The following is an 18,907-nucleotide window of genomic DNA, read 5'->3' on the forward strand; positions in this document are numbered from 1 at the left end:
CGCGCGCGGACTACGCTTCCCGACAGGCAGCGGGACACGCACCGCGGCGGCCGCGGAAAACGGCCGCGGAGGGCTCTTCGCGACGCGCCGCGCGACGCCGCCGGAGGCCGGCCGAGGGCGGGCCGCGCGGGCGGCTCCGGGCGCGAGGCATGAGCGGCGCCCTCCCCCGGCCCGCTCGCGTCCTGCCGCCTCCCCGAGCCAGGGCGGCGCGGCGCGGGGCCTAGCGGCGGGCAGCGCGAGCCCTCGGCGGGGGCAGCGGCCGCCATGGAGGTGAGCGGGCCGGAAGACGACCCTTTCCTGTCGCAGCTGCACCAGGTGCAGTGCCCCGTGTGCCAGCAGAGGATGCCCGCGGCGCACATCAACTCGCACCTGGACCGCTGCCTGCTGCTCAACCCCGCGGGGCCCGCGGAGCCCGCGGCCGGGCCGCACGCAGCCGGGGAGCGGCCCAAGGGGCTCTCGCCGCCCCTGGCCAAGAGGCGGCGGCCGTCGGAGAGCTCGGCGCTGAAGCAGCCGGCCACGCCGACGGCCGAGAGCAGCGAGGGCGAGGGCGAGGAGGGCGACGACGGCGGCGAGACCGAGAGCCGGGAGAGCTACGACGCGCCGCCCACGCCCAGCGGCGCCCGCCTCATCCCCGACTTCCCGGTGGCCCGCTCCAGCAGCCCGGGCCGCAAGGGCGCGGGCAAGAGGCCGGCCGCGGCCGCCGCCGCGGGGAGCGCGTCTCCGCGGAGCTGGGACGAGGCGGAGGCGCCGGAGGAGGAGGAGGCGGTGGGCGAGGGCGACGCGGACGCCGACGGCGAGGACGACCCGGGCGCCTGGGAGGCCGCCGCCGCCGCCTTCGGGGCCAGCGGCGGGGGCCGCGCGCACCCCAGGGCGCTGGCGGCGGAGGAGATCCGGCAGATGCTGGAGGGCAAGCCGCTGGCCGACAAGATGCGCCCCGACTCGCTGCAGGACTACGTCGGGCAGAGCAGGGCCGTGGGGCAGGAGACGCTGCTCCGGTCCCTCCTGGAGACGAACGAAATCCCCTCGCTCATCCTGTGGGGGCCGCCGGGCTGCGGCAAGGTGAGTGCCCCGCCCGCAGCCCCGCGCCTGGCTCCGCGGCCCGCGCCGACCTGAGGCCGAGAGCCGGCCCCGGACCTGAGGCCCGAGCGCGGGGCCTCGGGGAGCGCGGAGCGGGCGCCGCCGGCCCTGGGTGGAGCTGCGCCGTGAGAAAGGCGCACCCACCCGATTCACGAGGCGCGCAGCCTAAGCGGAGGGTCAGAGGTCGACGGGAACGTGGGCTGTTAGACTTGCTCTTGTGTTCCAACGCCCCATTAGTGACCAGATTCTTAAGGGAACAGCAGGCTACAAATCGCAGAGGACCACTTGTGCTTTACATTTGTGGAGGTTATACGGATTCTGTTTTGGGAAAAAAAACTTTAAAAAAATCTAACTTCCCTTGTGCTTCGTTCCCCTCCGTTTAGCTGTTAACTTATTTCAACACTGATTTGTATTTATTTTTGAAACTCTGCGTAGCAAGCCTAGTAAGAACGGCGCCCTGAGCAGTCGGTCTCGCGCGCCGTTTCCGTAGCCGACCCTGCGCCCGGGAGGCAGCCGCGCTGTGTCGAGTCCAGCGCCGCGGCCTCGCCAGGAAGTACCCGAGTGCAGAGGCGGGCAGTTAGGATGTTGGGCTCTGGGACACATGTCACTGGAAAAACACTTGGAAAACAGTGGAGTGTTAAGACTGAAAAAAAAAGTAGGCTGAGGTGTTTGAATAGAGGATTTTTTTTTTAATATCCACAGGAAGAGGGAGAAAGAGTGAGCACCAGTGAATGAAAGGCAACATTTAGGATCCGAGTAAAGGGGCTCGGAGCGCTCATGTTCCAACTTTTAAAAGTCGAGGACTTTCCAGTTTCATCTCCCACAACTCAGTCACGCCTCCCTTTACCCAGTTCCTGGAACGCATGTTGTTTTGTGCCTCCTCGTTTGCATTCTTACTTTCCCTTTGGCCAGGTATTAATCACATCTGACCCAAATAGCATTTTACCATGGTGGTGGATTGAGCTGTTACCCCATTTAGAGGATTGAGCAGTAGCATTTTTAGTGATTGTCCATGAAGTCTTTACATTAGATCATGACAGCTGCATTGATTAGCATTGATGGTGCCATATGGCAAGAAAAAAGTCCCCAGGGAGATGAGTAGGGTGAACTCAGAAGATGCTGGAGCAAAGATTTAGTAGGCTGTACTCCTCGGATAGTGGTTGGTGATTAGTCACAAGCCTATACATACGTGGTCTGGGAGCCAATAGGCCAGAATTTGCTAAAGCAGCAGCCACAGTATCTAATGGTGCTACACACCTTTTAGAAATGAAAGTGCCACCTTTCCATTCATTCAGAGGCAAATCTGATTCTCTGGTTAAACAATCCTTCCTTTTTCTTTACTCCCATTCATATTACTGTATTGCTAACAATAGTGTTAACAAGAGCACATGCAATTTGTGGAGCACCATTAAGTGCTAGGCACTGAGCAGTGTTTCCCTTGGATCTCCATTGTTTTCTGGTAAGTACTAACATGATCCAAGTGCTGTTGTGTCACCTTTTTCCCAAGCAGACTTTCAGAGGTGACATGCAGTCATCTTAAATGCTAGCTATATGTCATTGGTCTCTCCTGTACTAAGCTGCAGTGATAAGCTCCCAATTGTGGAATTGATGGAGTCTGTGGTCCTGCAATTCAGGTGCACACCTAGTCCTCCAACAGTAATGCTTTCTTGGCTGGAAGAGATCACAGCTGTCACCCAGGCTCTGCTAAATCAAAACAGCTGTTCTGGGATTCCAAAGATCTTAGAGTCCCCTCCTCCTCCCCAAAAGGAATCAAATGGGGTTAAGTACAAAAAAAAGTCAGGATTACCCTAAGGTTTAGCTACTTTCCTTTTTTTTTTTTCATAACTTTTTTTTTCTCATTTCTGCTGATGTGCTGGAGTATTTCAGATTGTATCTGCTGCTAAGTATTTTTCAGAGGTCAGGTTGCTTGGTAAATCAAGCTTATGCTGCTTATGGGTGCTTTATTCTCTGTGTCTGATCAGCTTTTCAAACTCTGTGTGTCATCTTTTTCTAGACTACCCTGGCTCACATCATAGCCAACAACAGCAAGAAACATAGCATAAGATTTGTGACGTTGTCTGCAACAAATGCCAAGACAAATGATGTACGCGATGTCATAAAACAAGCCCAGAATGAAAAGAGCTTTTTCAAAAGGAAAACCATACTTTTTATTGATGAGATTCATCGGTTCAATAAATCTCAGCAGGTATATTAACTTCTCTACCTTTCAGTCATTGTGAACGTTAATTAAGTAGTATATAAAGTATGTGAGGTCACTTTGGAAAGCATTAAGCACTATACACGAGCTAGGGACTGTTGTTATTAACTCTTTCTACAAAGAAGCATAGGCTGCCAACCCATCACTTTTGAGCCTTTTCTCCACTTTGTCTAAGTGTTTTTCATGACAAGATAATGCTTTGTCTAACTGATAATTCAAATTATTAGTATATTCCTGAGCTATACATGCCAAAAAAGCTGCTTTGGATGAAAGTTTCAAATTTTTAGGAATTTTTAATGTAAATATTAACAGTTATAGTGAATAGTTACCTTAATTTTAAATTTCTCCCCTTGTAATGTGTTTTTTCTTTAAGTGTTACTTTTTATTTTCAAGATTAAAGAGTCTATTTTCTATAACTTCAGGTTCTCAAGGTAAAAGTTACAAGATCTAATTATTACTACTTATTTAAATGGCTTTCTAAAGGAAAGCTAAAAGGATTTCTTGTAAACAAAGCCACATTTGGTATTCTTCCTAAATAAACATAAACCTTTTTTTCATATACACTTTTTTTAATACATATTTATTGCAGCTTTTTAGTAAGAGATGGAAATATTTTACAAAACCCTACTAAGCTTTTTTACCTGATTTGAATCTCTGACTAAATAGACCTTTAGAGTTATGATGGGATATTAGCACTCTAGGTCTCATATTGGACCATCGAGTCACCTTAGCATCTCTTTCCCACATAGTCACTGATGTATATACATATGTAATATGTACATGTACGTATACACACACATCTACATAGGTATATTTACCCAGTTTGTTAGGAAGAACAATATGACTGCTCGCAGTGGAAGAAGATTTTGGAAATATTAATGTTTTTGTGTTTTCTTGGACTTCTGTAATTAAATAGCTGCTATATTTGAACTATGCCCATTTAGCCTTGGGATAGAAGATACTTTTCTAAGTAAAGAAATCATTTATGTAGAAACTAGAGTAGACTTCTACTTTGAGCTGATAGTGTACCAGCAAGAGAGAGGCTTAGACATTGACATTCAAGAAGATGTGTGTTAGGCTTAAAAAGCACTGGTTGTGTTCTCCTGCTGTTGCATCTACTGTTATGTTCAGTGACTATAAAGCTGCTATTCCTGGAATCAAACTTAGGAAAAGGAAGGAATGGATGGTCAACTTACGTAGCACTCTGCAGGTTGTCGTTGACTGGAATCAATGTCTTCTGCTTTCCTCCCATGATTAGGACACGTTCCTTCCTCACGTGGAATGTGGGACAATCACTCTGATTGGGGCAACCACGGAAAACCCTTCTTTCCAAGTCAACGCTGCTCTTCTGAGCCGATGTAGGGTTATTGTTCTCGAGAAGCTTCCGGTAGAGGCAATGGTGACTATTTTAATGCGAGCAATCAACTCACTGGGCATCCACGTCCTAGATTCCAGCCGTCCCACGGACCCTCTGAGCCACAGCAGCAACAGCAGTTCTGAGTAAGTTGACTGTGCAGTGTCCTGGGGTCACACATCTCCCAGAATCCCCTGGCTGGGGTCCAGAAAGGGCTGGGCAGCAGTAGGGAGAGGGTAGATACGGGAGAAATGCAGTGAAGACGAGAGTAGGGAAGTGCTGAGATACACCAGCAAGTATCTCTACAGATAGTTTCTTTTAAGATGTGTTTTGTAGTTTATAATGGCTGTATCTATAACTCTTCAAGCTTTATCATTGCTTTGCCCATTATTTTAGTTTTTGGGTGTTTGCTCTTGTGCTTTAGGGATGTGGGCCTTTACCTGGTACACTTTTTTAAAAGTCTTGGAAAACTATGGGAAGCCTTATTATTTTCTTTTATGTAACAGACTTAATTTATAACTCTTTTGAAATTTATACTCAGATTCTAATTTCTTTTCTTCCCCGCAGTTTACTTCTTTTAAAAATATTAAGTAGAAATTAATGTAAATGGTACCATAAAATCCCTTAAATCATTTAAGAATGACTTGCATACTCCAAAAGTCAAGCTCAGTTCCATGGAAGTAAAGTAATTTTAACTGAAAGACACATTAGAGGCTGTCCCTTTCCTCCAGGTAGCCTACCTCTCTGTACATGAGTGCTACATGAGGTCCTTCATTCACAGGGTATGTATCATGAATGATCAGTTAGACTACTTGATTTAGAGGTTTTCACTTCTTTACATTAGACTCTATTCTTCAGATGTCACTGATTCATGTGTCAGCTGAAATAATGCAGTGGAACTTAATCTGATGTTATGGGAGGCACATGCCTGCTCTTCATGCTGGACCCCGCAGCTGCTGTGCCTGCCCTGAGGCCAGGGTCTGGAGCCACTCTTCTGGGAGGATTAAGTACGAGGCCTAGGCTCAGGGTTTAGGTTTCAGCAGTCCCTCCCTGTGCACCTGGCCTCTCCCATTTGCTCGTGTCTCAGATATAGGAGGAATTATGCTCTGCCTCATGAAGGACCTGAGACCCAAGGACCCCAGGTGGAACAGAGTCACATTATTTTAGAGTAGAGTTGCAATGGGATAGCCATCAGAATTGTGGCTGAGAGGATGTACAGAACTGCTGGTATCAGTCTGTTGTACTCACAATTAGGATCCCTTTGTGTGCCGGACCCTTGTTCCCTCTTCCAATCACTGCTGTGCCGTGATTTAAGTGAAATGAGAAGGACATTACAACCTTGGAGCTTATCTTAAAAAGGATTCCTGCGTTTTAACAGGATTCCCACTTCATGTGCATGCACACAAATCTGAGAGGAGCAAGTGAAAGAATTAAGTGTTTGTATTGCTGAAACTGAGAGCCTGATGCAAAAGTGAGCCAGTGATTCTTAATCTGCCAAAATTGCCTTCCAGTCAGATAACACCTCCTCTGTCCAACGGATCATTTACTTTTCCATTACACTCGTTTAGAAGTGACCCTAGCTATGACTTCCTTTCATTCTCCAGTTTGCTTGCTTGTATCCTTTCCCTTCTTGTTCATATCCCCAGCACCCAGCACAGTGCCCAGCATATATGTTTAGTAAATGGTTTGTGAGTGAATGAATAAATCCTAGCTTTCAGTATGAGAGAAGTAGTTTAATATTTTGTGTAGCCTGACAAGGGATGATTGCCCACTGCCCAGGTACCAAGAACTTCTTTCTTTAGGGTGACTGCCAAGCAGCTAGCAGCAGGCAGAGCAAAATGAAAGATTATTAAGCTTAATTAGTTGGTCTGCTTGTTGGAAATTCTAATGGGTTGGGAGATGTCATAAGCCATAGAAAGAATTCTTACATTATGAGTGATTTCCTAGTAGAAGTACTTGGCCACCTCAGCTGCCATGGATCACTAATAGTGGATTGTGCTCTTTCAGTTTTAGGTAAAATCTTACTTTCAAATTCCTATTGATTGGCATTAACTACATACACATTCTTGTGGACACAAATTAGACTTAGTTACGATAATCTAGTGGGAAGGTTCTCAGGAGCCAGCCTGAAAGACGAACAAACCTGAGTTCGAGCAGTGGGAATTAAAGAGACAAAGTTATGGGATCAGGAGGGCTGCCCTCCAATGAGGTGCGGCACCAAATGGCTTCAAAGACTTTATTATATAGTAAGTAACAAACAATTAGTAATGAGATGAGGGTGATACAAAGTAGTTCCTTCAAGGCTGCATGCATGCTCTTTCAGAGTAAACGCCCTGCCTCCTGCATGAGCTCAGACCTTGGTAATTATTCTTATCTTGGCTTCTAATGGGAACTTGTGGGGAGGGTTGAGTCCTTGGCTCCAGGTCCTCAGGCTACGTGGACCATGTCCAGACACGTAGCGGGCTCTCAACATCAAGGGTAATTGTGGGAAGGGTCGAGTCCCTGACTCCAGACCCTCAGGTGGTGTGGACCATGTCCAGACACGTCACCAGCTCCCAACAGAAGGCAAGACTTTTGACCCCAAATAATTACTCTTTCTCTGGAAAGCTATAAGTGTTCATTTGTATTCTTACGTTTTCGTGCCCTAGATAGCAACTAGAACTTTTTCAGAGAATTCCCAGGCTGTTTAAGGCTGTGCATGAGAGGAGCTGAGCAGGTACTGAATCTGGAAACTAATCAAGCCAATGCTTAACACAATTCTTGATTCTACTTGAGGAATTGTGAATTCTTATACAGTATGTACTTGTATGTCATAAATTCTCATTAGCACCCTGGCCGGTTTGGCTCAGTGGTTACAGCGTTGGCGCTCAGACTGAAGGGTTGGGTTTGATTCTGGCCAAGGGCACGTACCTCAGTGGCAGACTCAACCCCCAGCCCTGGTGGGGGCACGTATGGGAGGCAGCCAATCAATGTGTCTCTTTCACATCGATGTTTCTCTCTTTCTCTCCCCCTTCCACTTTCTCTGAAAAAAAGCAATGGAAAAAATATCCTCAGGTGAGGATTAAAAATAATAAATAAATAAATAAATACAGACATACATACATAAAATTCTCAGCATGAGATGAAAGTGTTCTGTTTTTTATTTCCCTCATATATTTAGCCTGAAGGTCAGTGGGCATAAGAAATGCAGCTCCTAGCCAGCCAGCTTCACAGTATTGTCACGGACATGGGCTTTACCATTTCTGCTCTACCATTTTCAGAATAGGGCTCCTACCTCGCGCCCCAGGGTAACCTGTTACTGGAAGACCAGCCATTACATTTGCATTCCAGGCAACAGGAAAGTAGGGCCAAAAGCTAGCCTATCACATCCCTCATCCTCCAGTTTCAGTGTGACATCTGCAAAATTGTGCTCTACGTATGCTCAGGTGTAGGTAAAATGGAGATAAACTGGTAATTTGGATTATCTCTGCCATAGTTCTTTGGTTTGTATATGTCATCAACAGTTTTCATGTATTTTGCTCTCTAAGCATTTGTGTCACATGGTACAGTAAAGCATGCTATCTGTGCATTGGGTTAATTTTGGAGACCAGAAAAAATATCCTTGGTCTATCGTCTGCTGAGCTTGTGCCGCTGAAAATGAGAAAGTAAATTAGTGTTTAATCACCCTGCAGTGCTTCCTACTTTGAAGGATTGTACATTCCAGATCATAGGACACATGCGTATTCAAAAACACCCCTAAAGAATCAGTTGTTTGTAGGCCAGATACTAGCGCATAAGTTTGTGGACCTGAAGAGGGTGAAATGGGATTCTGTAACTGCCCTGTTACTGTAATAGGCAGAGTCCAGGAGCTGGTTGAAAGTTGAAGTGGCTTCTGTACTGAAGTGAAGATGCTGTGACTCGACTCTGAGACTAGGCTCTTCTCTGGTCCTCCTAAGAGGAGAGCCCAGACAGGTGGCCCAAAACGAGGCTGTAGGTTTATTTCTTGGTTGTTTTGGGGGTTTTTTTGTTTTGTTTTTTTAATTTATCTTTATTGTTGAAAATGTTACAGATGTCCCCTTTTTTTCCTTCCGTTGGATTTTTGTTTTTAATAACAGTTTGCACTATTCTGCCTACCCTTTAAAAATCCTCATTTTTAACTTTGAATAGAAAGAACAGAGGTAGAACACCAATATAGGAGGTATGTCAGGAGATGTGGATTTTAATCGTTTTTCTTAAAAATGTTTTGATATAAAGAAAAATGTTACATTAACATACATTATTAAATGGTGACATAAAAACACTGGCAACTAGAAAGAAATCTCAGGGTCCTTGTATTCTCCCCGTGGCTGCTGTGACAAATTACCACAAACAGTGTGGCTTCAAAGAACACAAACTTATCCTCTCACAGTTACGGAGGCTTGAAGTCTGAAATCAAGCTGTTGGCAGCGTCACATTCCCTCCAAAGACTAGGAGAGAGCCCTTCCTTTCAGGTTCTTTTGGCTCCTGGCATTCCTTGGCTTATGGCAGGATCACTCCAGTCTCTGCCCCCATCTTCACATGGTCATCTCCTTGTGTCTTCTTTTCTGCTGTCTTTTATAAAGACATTTGTCATTGAATTTAGGACCCACTCTAAATCTAGAATGATCTCATCTTGAGATCTTATGGTAGTTACATTCACAGGTTCAGGGATTAGGATTTAGACACATCTTTTGAGACTGTTATTCATCACCAAGTGTGTTATATATAGTGTAATTAGGACAGTAGTGTGCCTCCCTGGGATTAAACAGAGGGGCATCATCTGTGAAGTTTATATTCTCTCTTTTGGATAAAGTTTTATTTTATTTTCACTCTGGTTACCATGGAAGCAGCTGAGCTTAGGGCTCTGCCTTGAAGATTTGTAGTTCTAGAGAGTGTAGTACTGACCAGTCTAAAATGATTCTCATTACTAATAATAAAATGGAGTGCCCAGGATGTCCAGGCACTGCTCTAAGCCTTTTATATGTCTTATTTAATCCTCTGCAAAGTAGATATTATTATCTCCTTTTTAGTAGGTGAGGAAACTGATGCCCGAAAAGGTTCGGTAATGTGCCGAGAACACCCATCTTGAGGATGGAACCAGTTTCGAAGCCATGTCCCTAATTGCTAAGTTACCTCAGTTAGAAGTGGTCTAGGCATGAAGGTAAAAGGGTTACTTCTTTATACTTAGTATCAAATTAAAACTGCTACTGGTGAGTATTAATATTCTAACCTTTTTCTCTTTCTTTGTGTATGTGCAACACTACTAATTAGGGACACAGGATTTGTGGCTATGATTTAGCAGTAGTGCCTTTTAACGAGATCTGCATCTCACAGTTACCAGGGATGCATCTTGACAAAACATGTGCTCAGGGTCTATCCCTGGAGATTTCAGAATCTGTACATCTGTGGTAAGACACAGGTGGTTCTCAGGAAAGTTCTCTGTAATCTGATGCACATTCCTGGTCCAGGACCACTGCATAGCAGTTGTTACCCTAACCATGGAGTGTTTGTTTCCTTCAGTGAAAGAGATTCACAGAGTATCATTTTATGATTTAGGGAGAGTTTAACTGAACCATGTATAGTCTTTTGTTCTGCCGTGAAATAACAGGTACATTTTCAGTACATCACTCCTTCAACTTAAATACCCAGCCATCTCAATAGAATCCTCCAGATCCCACGATCATTTAGCAGAAAAACAACGAACAGAAAGATAAAATCCACACCCTTGGAAGAAAAAGGAAAGGAAGGAGCTGTCTTCACAGTGTGTGCGGCATGCTTCCCATACTCCTACTGAGTCCGAAGCATTTCACTGCAGTTGGAGAAACTAGGCTATGTCTTTATTTCTAGGTCTTATTAACTAGGAATCTGATCTTTTCCAAAGCATTTTTTTAACCCTATTTTTCTCATTATGGAACAGTTGAGGGTTTTGTGTTGAGGTTCACTTGTGTGTGTGTTTTTAATCATTCTAACAATATAGTTTACTATCTCTTGCTTCTTTCTCTGTATAATGCTATGAGATTTCAGGCACTCCATCCCCAAAGGAAATTGTTCCTTATTTAACCCTATGCTAACTTTGGAAAGTTCCTTCCAAATGGAAAACATTTTATATGTTTATGCCTAAATTTAAAAATCATGTTAAACTCTGGAATAGGAGCACTCTTTCAAGATACTTTGTATAGTAGTTACTGATTGCTGAGAAATTTTGCAAGTGTAAATACAAATATCCCCTATTTCATCATTCTTGGCCTACGTACTCTCACCTGCTCCCTCTCCTAAGATCTCAAGGGTATTTTCACATGTTTTGTTACTCCTCAGAAGCTAGGTAGAGTAAACTAGGGTTCAGGAAATGCTGGATGGTAGGTAGAACCCTTTGAACATCCTGTACAGTGTTCTCAGTATTACATTTTCACTTGGGGATTTGTGTGTGACCATCGTGAGTGCCTTCAGCAGTCGCCTTTATTACTTGTCCAGAATTGCTGGAAGATTCATTTGTGTTTAGAGATACTCGTTTAGAATGTGGGTGAAATTTGAGGTGTGGATTCTATTGGAGGGGAAGAGGAGCGGAGTGGGAGCTTAGGTGCAGGCACCCAGCTCTCGCTTCATTGCAGCAGCACTTGTGTTCTCCGGTTTCAGACCCATTCAAAGGGGTAACGAGAGTACAACTGGGACTTTGGTTGAGTTTAAAAATCAAAGGAAGGGTCCTATTTTCGAACCATGTACAATACATGCCCCTCTTCAGAGGCTTTTTCACAGTGTGCTGTCTACAGATCTGTGAAACAGTCTGCAAGTTGTCTCCTCTCCCAAGTGAAAGGGCCACGCACTGCTCTCTGGGCCGTGGAGACAGGGCAGGGCGGTGAGCACTAGAGGGGTAAAGGCCACACGTTTCCTCTGTCCCTTGAGCAGTCTCAGTAGAGCTTACCCGTGTTAGCCACGTAAGGTAAGAGTAGGAAGCAGGAATCTTGAACACGGGGTAGCTTTTACTGATTTTGCTAAGGCATAGGAGTCCGCTAAGAAGTGCTGCCACAGGAGGCTGTGTGATGTGGTGACAGTAACTGACCCACTGCGTTGCAGACCCTCTGTCTTCATAGAGGATAAAGCCGTGGACACTCTGGCTTATCTCAGCGATGGGGACGCCCGGACGGGGCTGAACGGGCTGCAGCTGGCTGTGCTGGCCAGGCTGAGCTCCAAGAAGATGTTTTGTAAGAAAAGCGGGCAAGCCTATCCTCCCAGCAGAGCTCTGATCACTGAGAAGGACGTGAAGGAAGGCCTCCAGAAGTCACACATTTTGTATGACCGAGCGGGTAAGTGGCTCTGAGGTGTGGAAAGAGTGAAGCTTTAATGAAGTTGTGTGTGCACACTTCCAAGCCTCTGACTTTTGTTGAGGTCCAGAGCATGAGCATGTTTCTCAGTGGGATCTCCAGGTTGTCACAGAATTGAGCCTTACACTCAGACCTGATTTCAAAGACCCAGCTCAGCATTCTTGAGAGGTGCAGAGCAGAAGCTGTCCTGTTGGGAACTGAGAGGGCTTTCTGGGGGTGAAACCACAGGCTTCACGCTTTAAGACCCATACATTCGGTTGACAGTAATTCTTGTGATTATAACAGTAGTGAATAACAGTGGGGCTCTTGAAATTAGGGATTTATTTTATTTAATGAGAATTAAAATTCTTAATTTTTAGAGTCTGAACTAAACATTAAGTTCATTTGGATCTTGATGCTTTTATTTCATAGTAGCTTTTTAAAAATTTTTCATTTGTGCAATTGTCTGTTTTTGTAGAACCACATTTACAGATACCAGTTTTGATAGCAGCTCTTATTAAATCTGTGAGCTGGCAATATTAAATATCACGAGTGCAGCACGTTGGCGTCTTTTTATAGAAGATGTGGGTGAGGAAGACAGCGCACTGTAGATTAGACTGGGTGTCTTGGGCTTGAGTATTTGTGTGGTTGTGGACACGGCAGTAACAGGAACAGAAAGGGAGTTGATGATTGAACATCCCAGACCTGGAGGCTACACCATGTCTCTAACAGGATTTCCAAATGCCTTTTGATTTTGGAGAGCTCGTCTTTCTTGTTAGAGAAGGGGCGGGGAATCTAAGAAGGACTGGTTCCAGGCACTGTCTCCCAATGGGGGAGCAAACAGCAGATGTGCGCGACGTGGGGAAGTGCCCAGAGCTCCTGGGCATAGGCACCTCAGCTGATGGAGACGGTGGCTGAGAGGCACGAAGGACACATCAGAGGCCTTTCAACAGTTCTCTTTACTCTCTGATGTGAGTGTGCCTCTCAGCAGGGACTTCTCATCCCCAAGGACCTCAGATGGCCAGCTCTCAGTGCCCTTGAATGTCGTGAATGCTTGGAAAATCTGAAAAGCAAAACATTCTGGATGTAGAGTTTTGCTTTATTTTTGGCCAAATACAAGCATTAGAGATACGGACAAAATTAAAAATTTTAAGAGGTAGAAATAGTCCGATGTGCTGGACTCACCATTGTTTCTGGGGCCCCATCAGCAGAGGGCTTTTTCCCCTCATAGGAAGTGCCTTAAAAGAGGCTTCATTTTGATTCAACCAACTAGAACTGTGCTTCCATGTTCTATCAGACTGTCCTTTAAAAAATAGAAAGCTACCACTTAACTAACATAACATTAACATTAAATCTCAGTATTTTATATACATTGTTTTTTAATTCTCAAAATAACCTTAGGAGGTAACTGTTAATGTCTGCATTTTACAGATCACAAAACTTGCCTAAATTCATAAAGCAAGTGGTTAAATTCATCCTCAACTCCAGGTCTGACTGGTCACGAGGACTGTGTCCTTCCCCACTGTGGTGCCACCACCACGCCAGCCCCACCCATGGTCCCCAGGCTCACGGTGGGAGCAGGTCACTCCCTCAAGCTGCTCACACTTGTGCACATTCACACCTACCTGCCCACAGACACGCACACACAGGGTGACAGACATGTCCAGTCCTCAGGCTCCTCTTTCTTGGGGCGTGCATTCCATCCAGGGGAGCCATCACCATGGGGATCACCTTTCTGTAGGTCTCTGTGCCCAGGAAGAACTGGGCCGTGGAAGCGCCTGGAGCCTGGTCTCGAGAACCCAGACAGCCCACAAGTCTACCAGTCGCCCTGCCCCACGCTGACATCACGGTGTGTGATGTGTCCACTCCACAGTAGACCCAGAGGCACTCAGACAAGGCTCAGACCCTGCAGAGCTGGGCTGTCCCATCGACTGGGTGACAGCAGCATTACCCAGAACCTGCTGGCTTATACTTCAGGCCTGTGATAACTCTGGTGCAACAAAGACCCTACCCCCAGGATTCTAAGTATTTCTTTCAGTGTCATCTAGTATATAGTTGACCCAGTGACTACCTCAGATAAGTCTCCATCAGAATGAAGAAATTTCCAAGTGAGAACACATTCTCTGCTATGCATTGAGGTCAGAGTTCTGCATAAATAATGTGAAATATTAAGTTATAAAGTGGTATATAATAAAAGCAAAACTAGAAGCTAGCATAGAATAATGACCTAGCACAAGTTTCTATAGTGCTTACTCCATACCAGGCATACATTATTTAATACAACCATATGAGCTACTGGTCTTATAATACCCATTTTACAGATGAGAAACCTAGGAGGCATAGGGGTCAGGAACTTGCCTAGAGTTACATGGCTAATCCGTTTGGCATTCATACCTAGGCTGCGCGGCTCCAGAGCCCAGGTCTTAACCACATTGCTTTTTAGTGTTGACCCTCAGAAAGTCAGTAACCTCTGTGGCTGGGGAATCCTTGCCATCATCTTGTTACCATTGACAGGAAGCAAAGAGGAGGTGGCTGCTTCCATCCCCTCCATGTCTGTGAGTCGACCACACCTGCACTGCTCAGCCCCTCCCTGTGTCCCTGGATGGGGACAGCACAGGGTCAGTGTCTAGGCCTGTGAAGGGGGTGGGCAGAGCCATGTGGATTTCATGCAAGACACTCTTCCAGCCAGTCTGCCTGCCACTGGGACCTAGCTGAGGAAGCCCTGGGACAGGCGACAACTCAGTTTGTCCACAGAAGTCCAGCAACTCTGCTAAAATGTTGATCTGCCCTGGTGCTCCTCAGGTCCCCAGTCACCTCCCAGGTCCTTCTTCAGTGGCAGGACAGCTTCAGCCGTGCTCCCATCTGAAGGCTGTCACTTTCCGGCAGGATTGAGTGCCCAGGGCTTATCCCTGCGCCCATGTGCTGTGTGGAGCAGGTCATAGTCTTGTTGGCCGAGGCTTGAGGTGTGCAGACCAAGGGCTTCTCTGAAGGACTGATGCAAATAAGGAGCAGGGTGCCCTTGCCTCAAAATGAGGAGGTCAGGAAAGAGTGAGATGTGCAAATGCAGATGTGTGGCCAGGATTTCCTCTCCTTATGCATGTTCTTCTAAAGCACATTTCACTGACTTGTTGTCATGGGTAAAAGTGGTGAGGGAGAAGGGCTGCAGTGCTCTTAAGGGTGAGCACTTGGTCGCTGTGTCAGTCCTGGGATCCTGCCCCACATGTGTCCTCACACCGGGTTCAGATGACCATGGGCTTCAGATTCCAGAAAGGCAACTGGAAAGACTGAGGAACAAATGGCCCGCAGTGGCTGTTCTTGCCACTCAACTCTTTCTACTGGCCCAGGGCCAGTTTTCCTCAAGTTGGCAGTGGCACAAGGTGGAACTGGAACGTTGAATCCCTCTCTCCACTCTTAGCTCTGGCACTTCAACAAGGTCGGCAAGGACCACCCTTCACAGTGAAGGTCCCTCCCATCGCCTGGTCTGTGCTCACAGTCGGTGTGGACAACCATGAGTGTCCAGCAGCCTCCTTCTCTGAGTGGGGCTGGGTTCCCACAGGATCCCACACAGGCATGCCCAGCTCCCACAGGGGTGCCCTGTGCCCTCAAACAGAGCAGCTCAAAGGTAGCCATCAGGCTCCCTGCTCCTCAGCTTCTCCAGGCTGCATGGTTTAGGCTTCCCCAAGTCAGCAGGCAAGAGCAACACAGGGCTTGGTGGGCCCTCCTAGCGCCGTGGAACCCCTCTTCCTGCAGTCACTGAGCACGTGCTTTCTGTGGTGTCCAGGAGAGGAGCACTACAACTGCATCTCCGCTCTCCACAAGTCCATGCGGGGCTCGGACCCCAGCGCCTCCCTCTACTGGCTGGCACGCATGCTTGAAGGAGGTGAGGACCCGCTGTATGTGGCCAGGAGGCTGGTGAGGTTCGCCAGTGAGGACATAGGTGAGTGTGAAGTGTGATGGGAGGGCCCAGGCTTGGTGGCCTGGAGGGCTGGGGGAGGGGATGCTGCTGTTTGGCCTAAGTGGGACAGGGAGGATTAGAGTGAAGCATTAGCTCAGCATGTTCCTGGGGTGTGAGCTTTCAAGTGTCTATTCCTAAGTCACCATTTGTGTCCTCTTCGGCGGCGATTTTCCTAACATGAGTGTCGAAATAAAAGAAATATTTTAAATTTGCTTTCCAGTCAGGTGTTCAGGTTTTTATTGGATGGCTTCTGAGAGGGAAGTGAAGATTGTGGACACTGTTTAAAGGAAAAAATGGGAAAAACTTTTCTGTGGTGTTTGTATCCATCCTGGGACTGTCTTCATGGTCTCCACCCGTATATTTATTGTACACATAGTCTCTTTTTTTTTTTTTTTTTTGACACCACACAGTAACCATTCAGTAAATATGTCCTGAATACGCTAATGAGGTCAGAGAAAAGTCCGTCCATTCTGCTAAGTGGGATTTTTTTGGTCAACAGTCTGTGGGCAGTGATGGTCTCAGCTCCCGGCAGCACGTAGACAGGTCGGGGCTGGAGTGCACTGTGACCTATACCCCCCCTTCTCTCTGCAGGTGGGGGTGGGGGTGCACTGTGACCTATACCCCCCCTTCTCTCTGCAGGTGGGGGTGGGGGTGCACTGTGACTTATACCCCCCTTCTCTCTGCGGGTGGGGGTGCACTATGACTTATACCCCCATTTTTCTCTGCATGTGGGGGTGCACTGTGACTTACACCTCTCTCTCCCTGTGCACGTGGGGGTGCACTGTGACTTACACCTCTCTCTCCCTGTGCACGTGGGGGCGGGGGTACACTATGACTTATATGCCCCTTTTTCTCTGCAGGTGGGGTGCACTGTGACTTACACCTCCCTCTCTCTCTGCAGGTGGGGATGCACTGTGACTTACACCTCTCTCTCCCTGTGCAGTTGGGGGTGGGGGTGCATTGTGGTTTACACCTCCCTCTCTCTCTGCAGGTGGGGGCGAGGGTGCACTGTGGCTTATACCCCCCTTTCTCTCTGCAGGTGGGGCTGGAGTGCACTATGACTTATACGCCCCTTTTTCTCTGCAGGTGGGGGTGCACTGTGACTTATACCTCCCTCTCTCTCTACAGGTGGGGGTGCACTGTGACTTACACCTCTCTCTCCCTGTGCAGGTGGGGGCGGGGGTGCATTGTGGTTTACACCTCCCTCTCTCTGTGCAGGAGGGGGCGGGGTGCACTGTGACTTACACCTCTCCCTCTCTGTGCAGGTCTGGCAGACCCATCCGCATTAACACAAGCCGTGGCTGCCTACCAGGGCTGTCATTTCATCGGCATGCCTGAGTGTGAGGTATGTGGTCAGCTCAGCCATCAGCAAGTCAACTCCTTTCTCTGTGCTCTGTCCCCTGTGGGTTTGTATATATGTTCTGCTCCACTGTTAGGTAATGTGTGGGCCCACCAAAGAAGTTGCTGGGCTTTTTAACTCTATTTTATAAGCTTAGACGAGAGAGGGGGGGACCTTGAGTATCAAGATCAAGTTTTCAGACTATTTCCAGGAGTCTGGGGTTCAGAGGAAGTGCTGGGGGCTTCCTGGGGCAGGTTTGTAGCTGAACAGGAAGTTTGTGCAAGTTCACCCACAAACAGCAGCAAGCTCTTCAGTTTGAAAAAAGAAAACCAGGGATCTGGCTCAGCCTCTCCTTGTGTAGGAACTTCTTTCTGTCGTAGGTGGTTGTCCAGACTAGAGGCAGAAAGGGGGGTAAAAGCGTGGCAGGAATCTTTTCAGAATTACTAGAGACATCCGTAGAGCATTATGCAAAACATAAACCTGGCTCCTTCCTAACAAAATGTCTTCTTTCACCTAGGTGCTTCTGGCCCAGTGTGTAGTCTATTTTGCCAGAGCCCCAAAGTCTATTGAGGTGTACAGCGCCTACAACAACGCCAAAGCCTGTGTGCGCAGCCACCAGGGCCCTCTGCCCCCCGTCCCGCTGCACCTGAGGAACGCGCCCACCCGGCTCATGAAGGACCTGGGCTATGGCAAGGGCTACAAGTACAACCCCCTGTACAGTGAGCCCGTGGACCAGGAGTACCTGCCCGAAGAGCTGAGAGGAGTGGATTTCTTCAAGCAGCGGCGGTGCTGACTCTTAGGCGAGACAGCAGAAGGATGTTCCTTTCTTTCTTTCTTTCTTTCTTTTTATTTTTAGCAAGAATGGCCAGAAAGAGAGTCAGTGGATTGTGAAGTTGGTTGCCTGTTAGAAGTTAAAACAGACCAACCTCTTGTGCCAGAAATGTGAGGGTTTCTTAGGTGGGGGCACAGCCACTTAAACTGTGTAAGGGTGAATTGTGTTCATTCACACTCTGCAGTGGTTATGCTGGTGGAAGCATCTGGCAGCTTTGTGCAATGAATTAATGTTATAAGGAATTATCTATTTTCGCATAGTATTTAAGTCATAATGTCATTTCAGAATTCAGTTCTGTAGGATTTTTTTTTCTTTAAAAAATGTATATTCTGGGTAGTTTTAATTGGTAAAAAAAAAAAAATGTAATTGTGGTTTAATACTGCATAGTGTTTGGGGTATTTTTTTTATATGCAAAGGTCTTATGAGCCAATAAAACTATTTCAAAGTACTCTTCAGATCCCTCCTGTTTTCCCCACCTAGGGTCCAGAGTCTGTCACCATCACACTGAGGGTGGGAAGGTAAATACCATAAAAAAAGTTATCATACTTGAAGTTGGAAAGCTTAGTATTTTTTTGAAAATTAATTTTAATTTCTTAAGGAATGCATGTAATTCTAGATGGCTTATAGAAATGCCCAGTGGTCTGTCCATTTCTCCCTACTTCTTCCAGTTGCTTCTTGCAGCAGCTCTGTGTTTCTAAATGATACAGGAATTTCACTTTTGTGTTTCCTAAAGTTAAATGTCACACATGCACATACACGCAGAGAGAGAACTTAGTTTTCTTTGTATCTACTGCTCATTCTTTTCAAACTCCTTAATGGCTATTTTGCACACATTTC

At 46.8% G+C, this 18,907-nt stretch overlaps 1 protein-coding gene across 1 annotated transcript; it reads left to right on the forward strand.

Annotated features, from left to right (window-relative positions):
• Nucleotides 1-229: 229 nt before the first annotated feature.
• Nucleotides 230-18,518, forward strand: WRNIP1 (WRN helicase interacting protein 1). Its single transcript, XM_087820698.1, has 7 exons — nucleotides 230-1,059; nucleotides 3,092-3,283; nucleotides 4,554-4,795; nucleotides 11,718-11,947; nucleotides 15,726-15,881; nucleotides 17,165-17,244; nucleotides 17,756-18,518. The coding sequence occupies exons 1-7, from the start codon at nucleotides 265-267 to the stop codon at nucleotides 18,029-18,031; spliced, it is 1,971 nt and encodes a 656-aa protein (XP_087676824.1). The 5' UTR covers nucleotides 230-264; the 3' UTR covers nucleotides 18,032-18,518.
• Nucleotides 18,519-18,907: the final 389 nt, after the last annotated feature.

This window comes from Miniopterus natalensis, chromosome 9 (assembly GCF_054644295.1).
Source record: "Miniopterus natalensis isolate mMinNat1 chromosome 9, mMinNat1.hap1, whole genome shotgun sequence".
Classification (NCBI taxonomy): domain Eukaryota; kingdom Metazoa; phylum Chordata; class Mammalia; order Chiroptera; family Miniopteridae; genus Miniopterus; species Miniopterus natalensis.

Bases quoted from the DNA above. Each gene is read 5' to 3' on its own strand.
- WRNIP1 (XM_087820698.1), top strand. From the start codon at position 265: ATGGAGGTGAGCGGGCCGGAAGACGACCCTTTCCTGTCGCAGCTGCAC. The intron at 1,060-3,091 runs GTGAGTGCCCCG...ATCTTTTTCTAG, and splicing joins GGCCGCCGGGCTGCGGCAAG to ACTACCCTGGCTCACATCAT. The intron at 17,245-17,755 runs GTATGTGGTCAG...TCTTTCACCTAG, and splicing joins TCGGCATGCCTGAGTGTGAG to GTGCTTCTGGCCCAGTGTGT.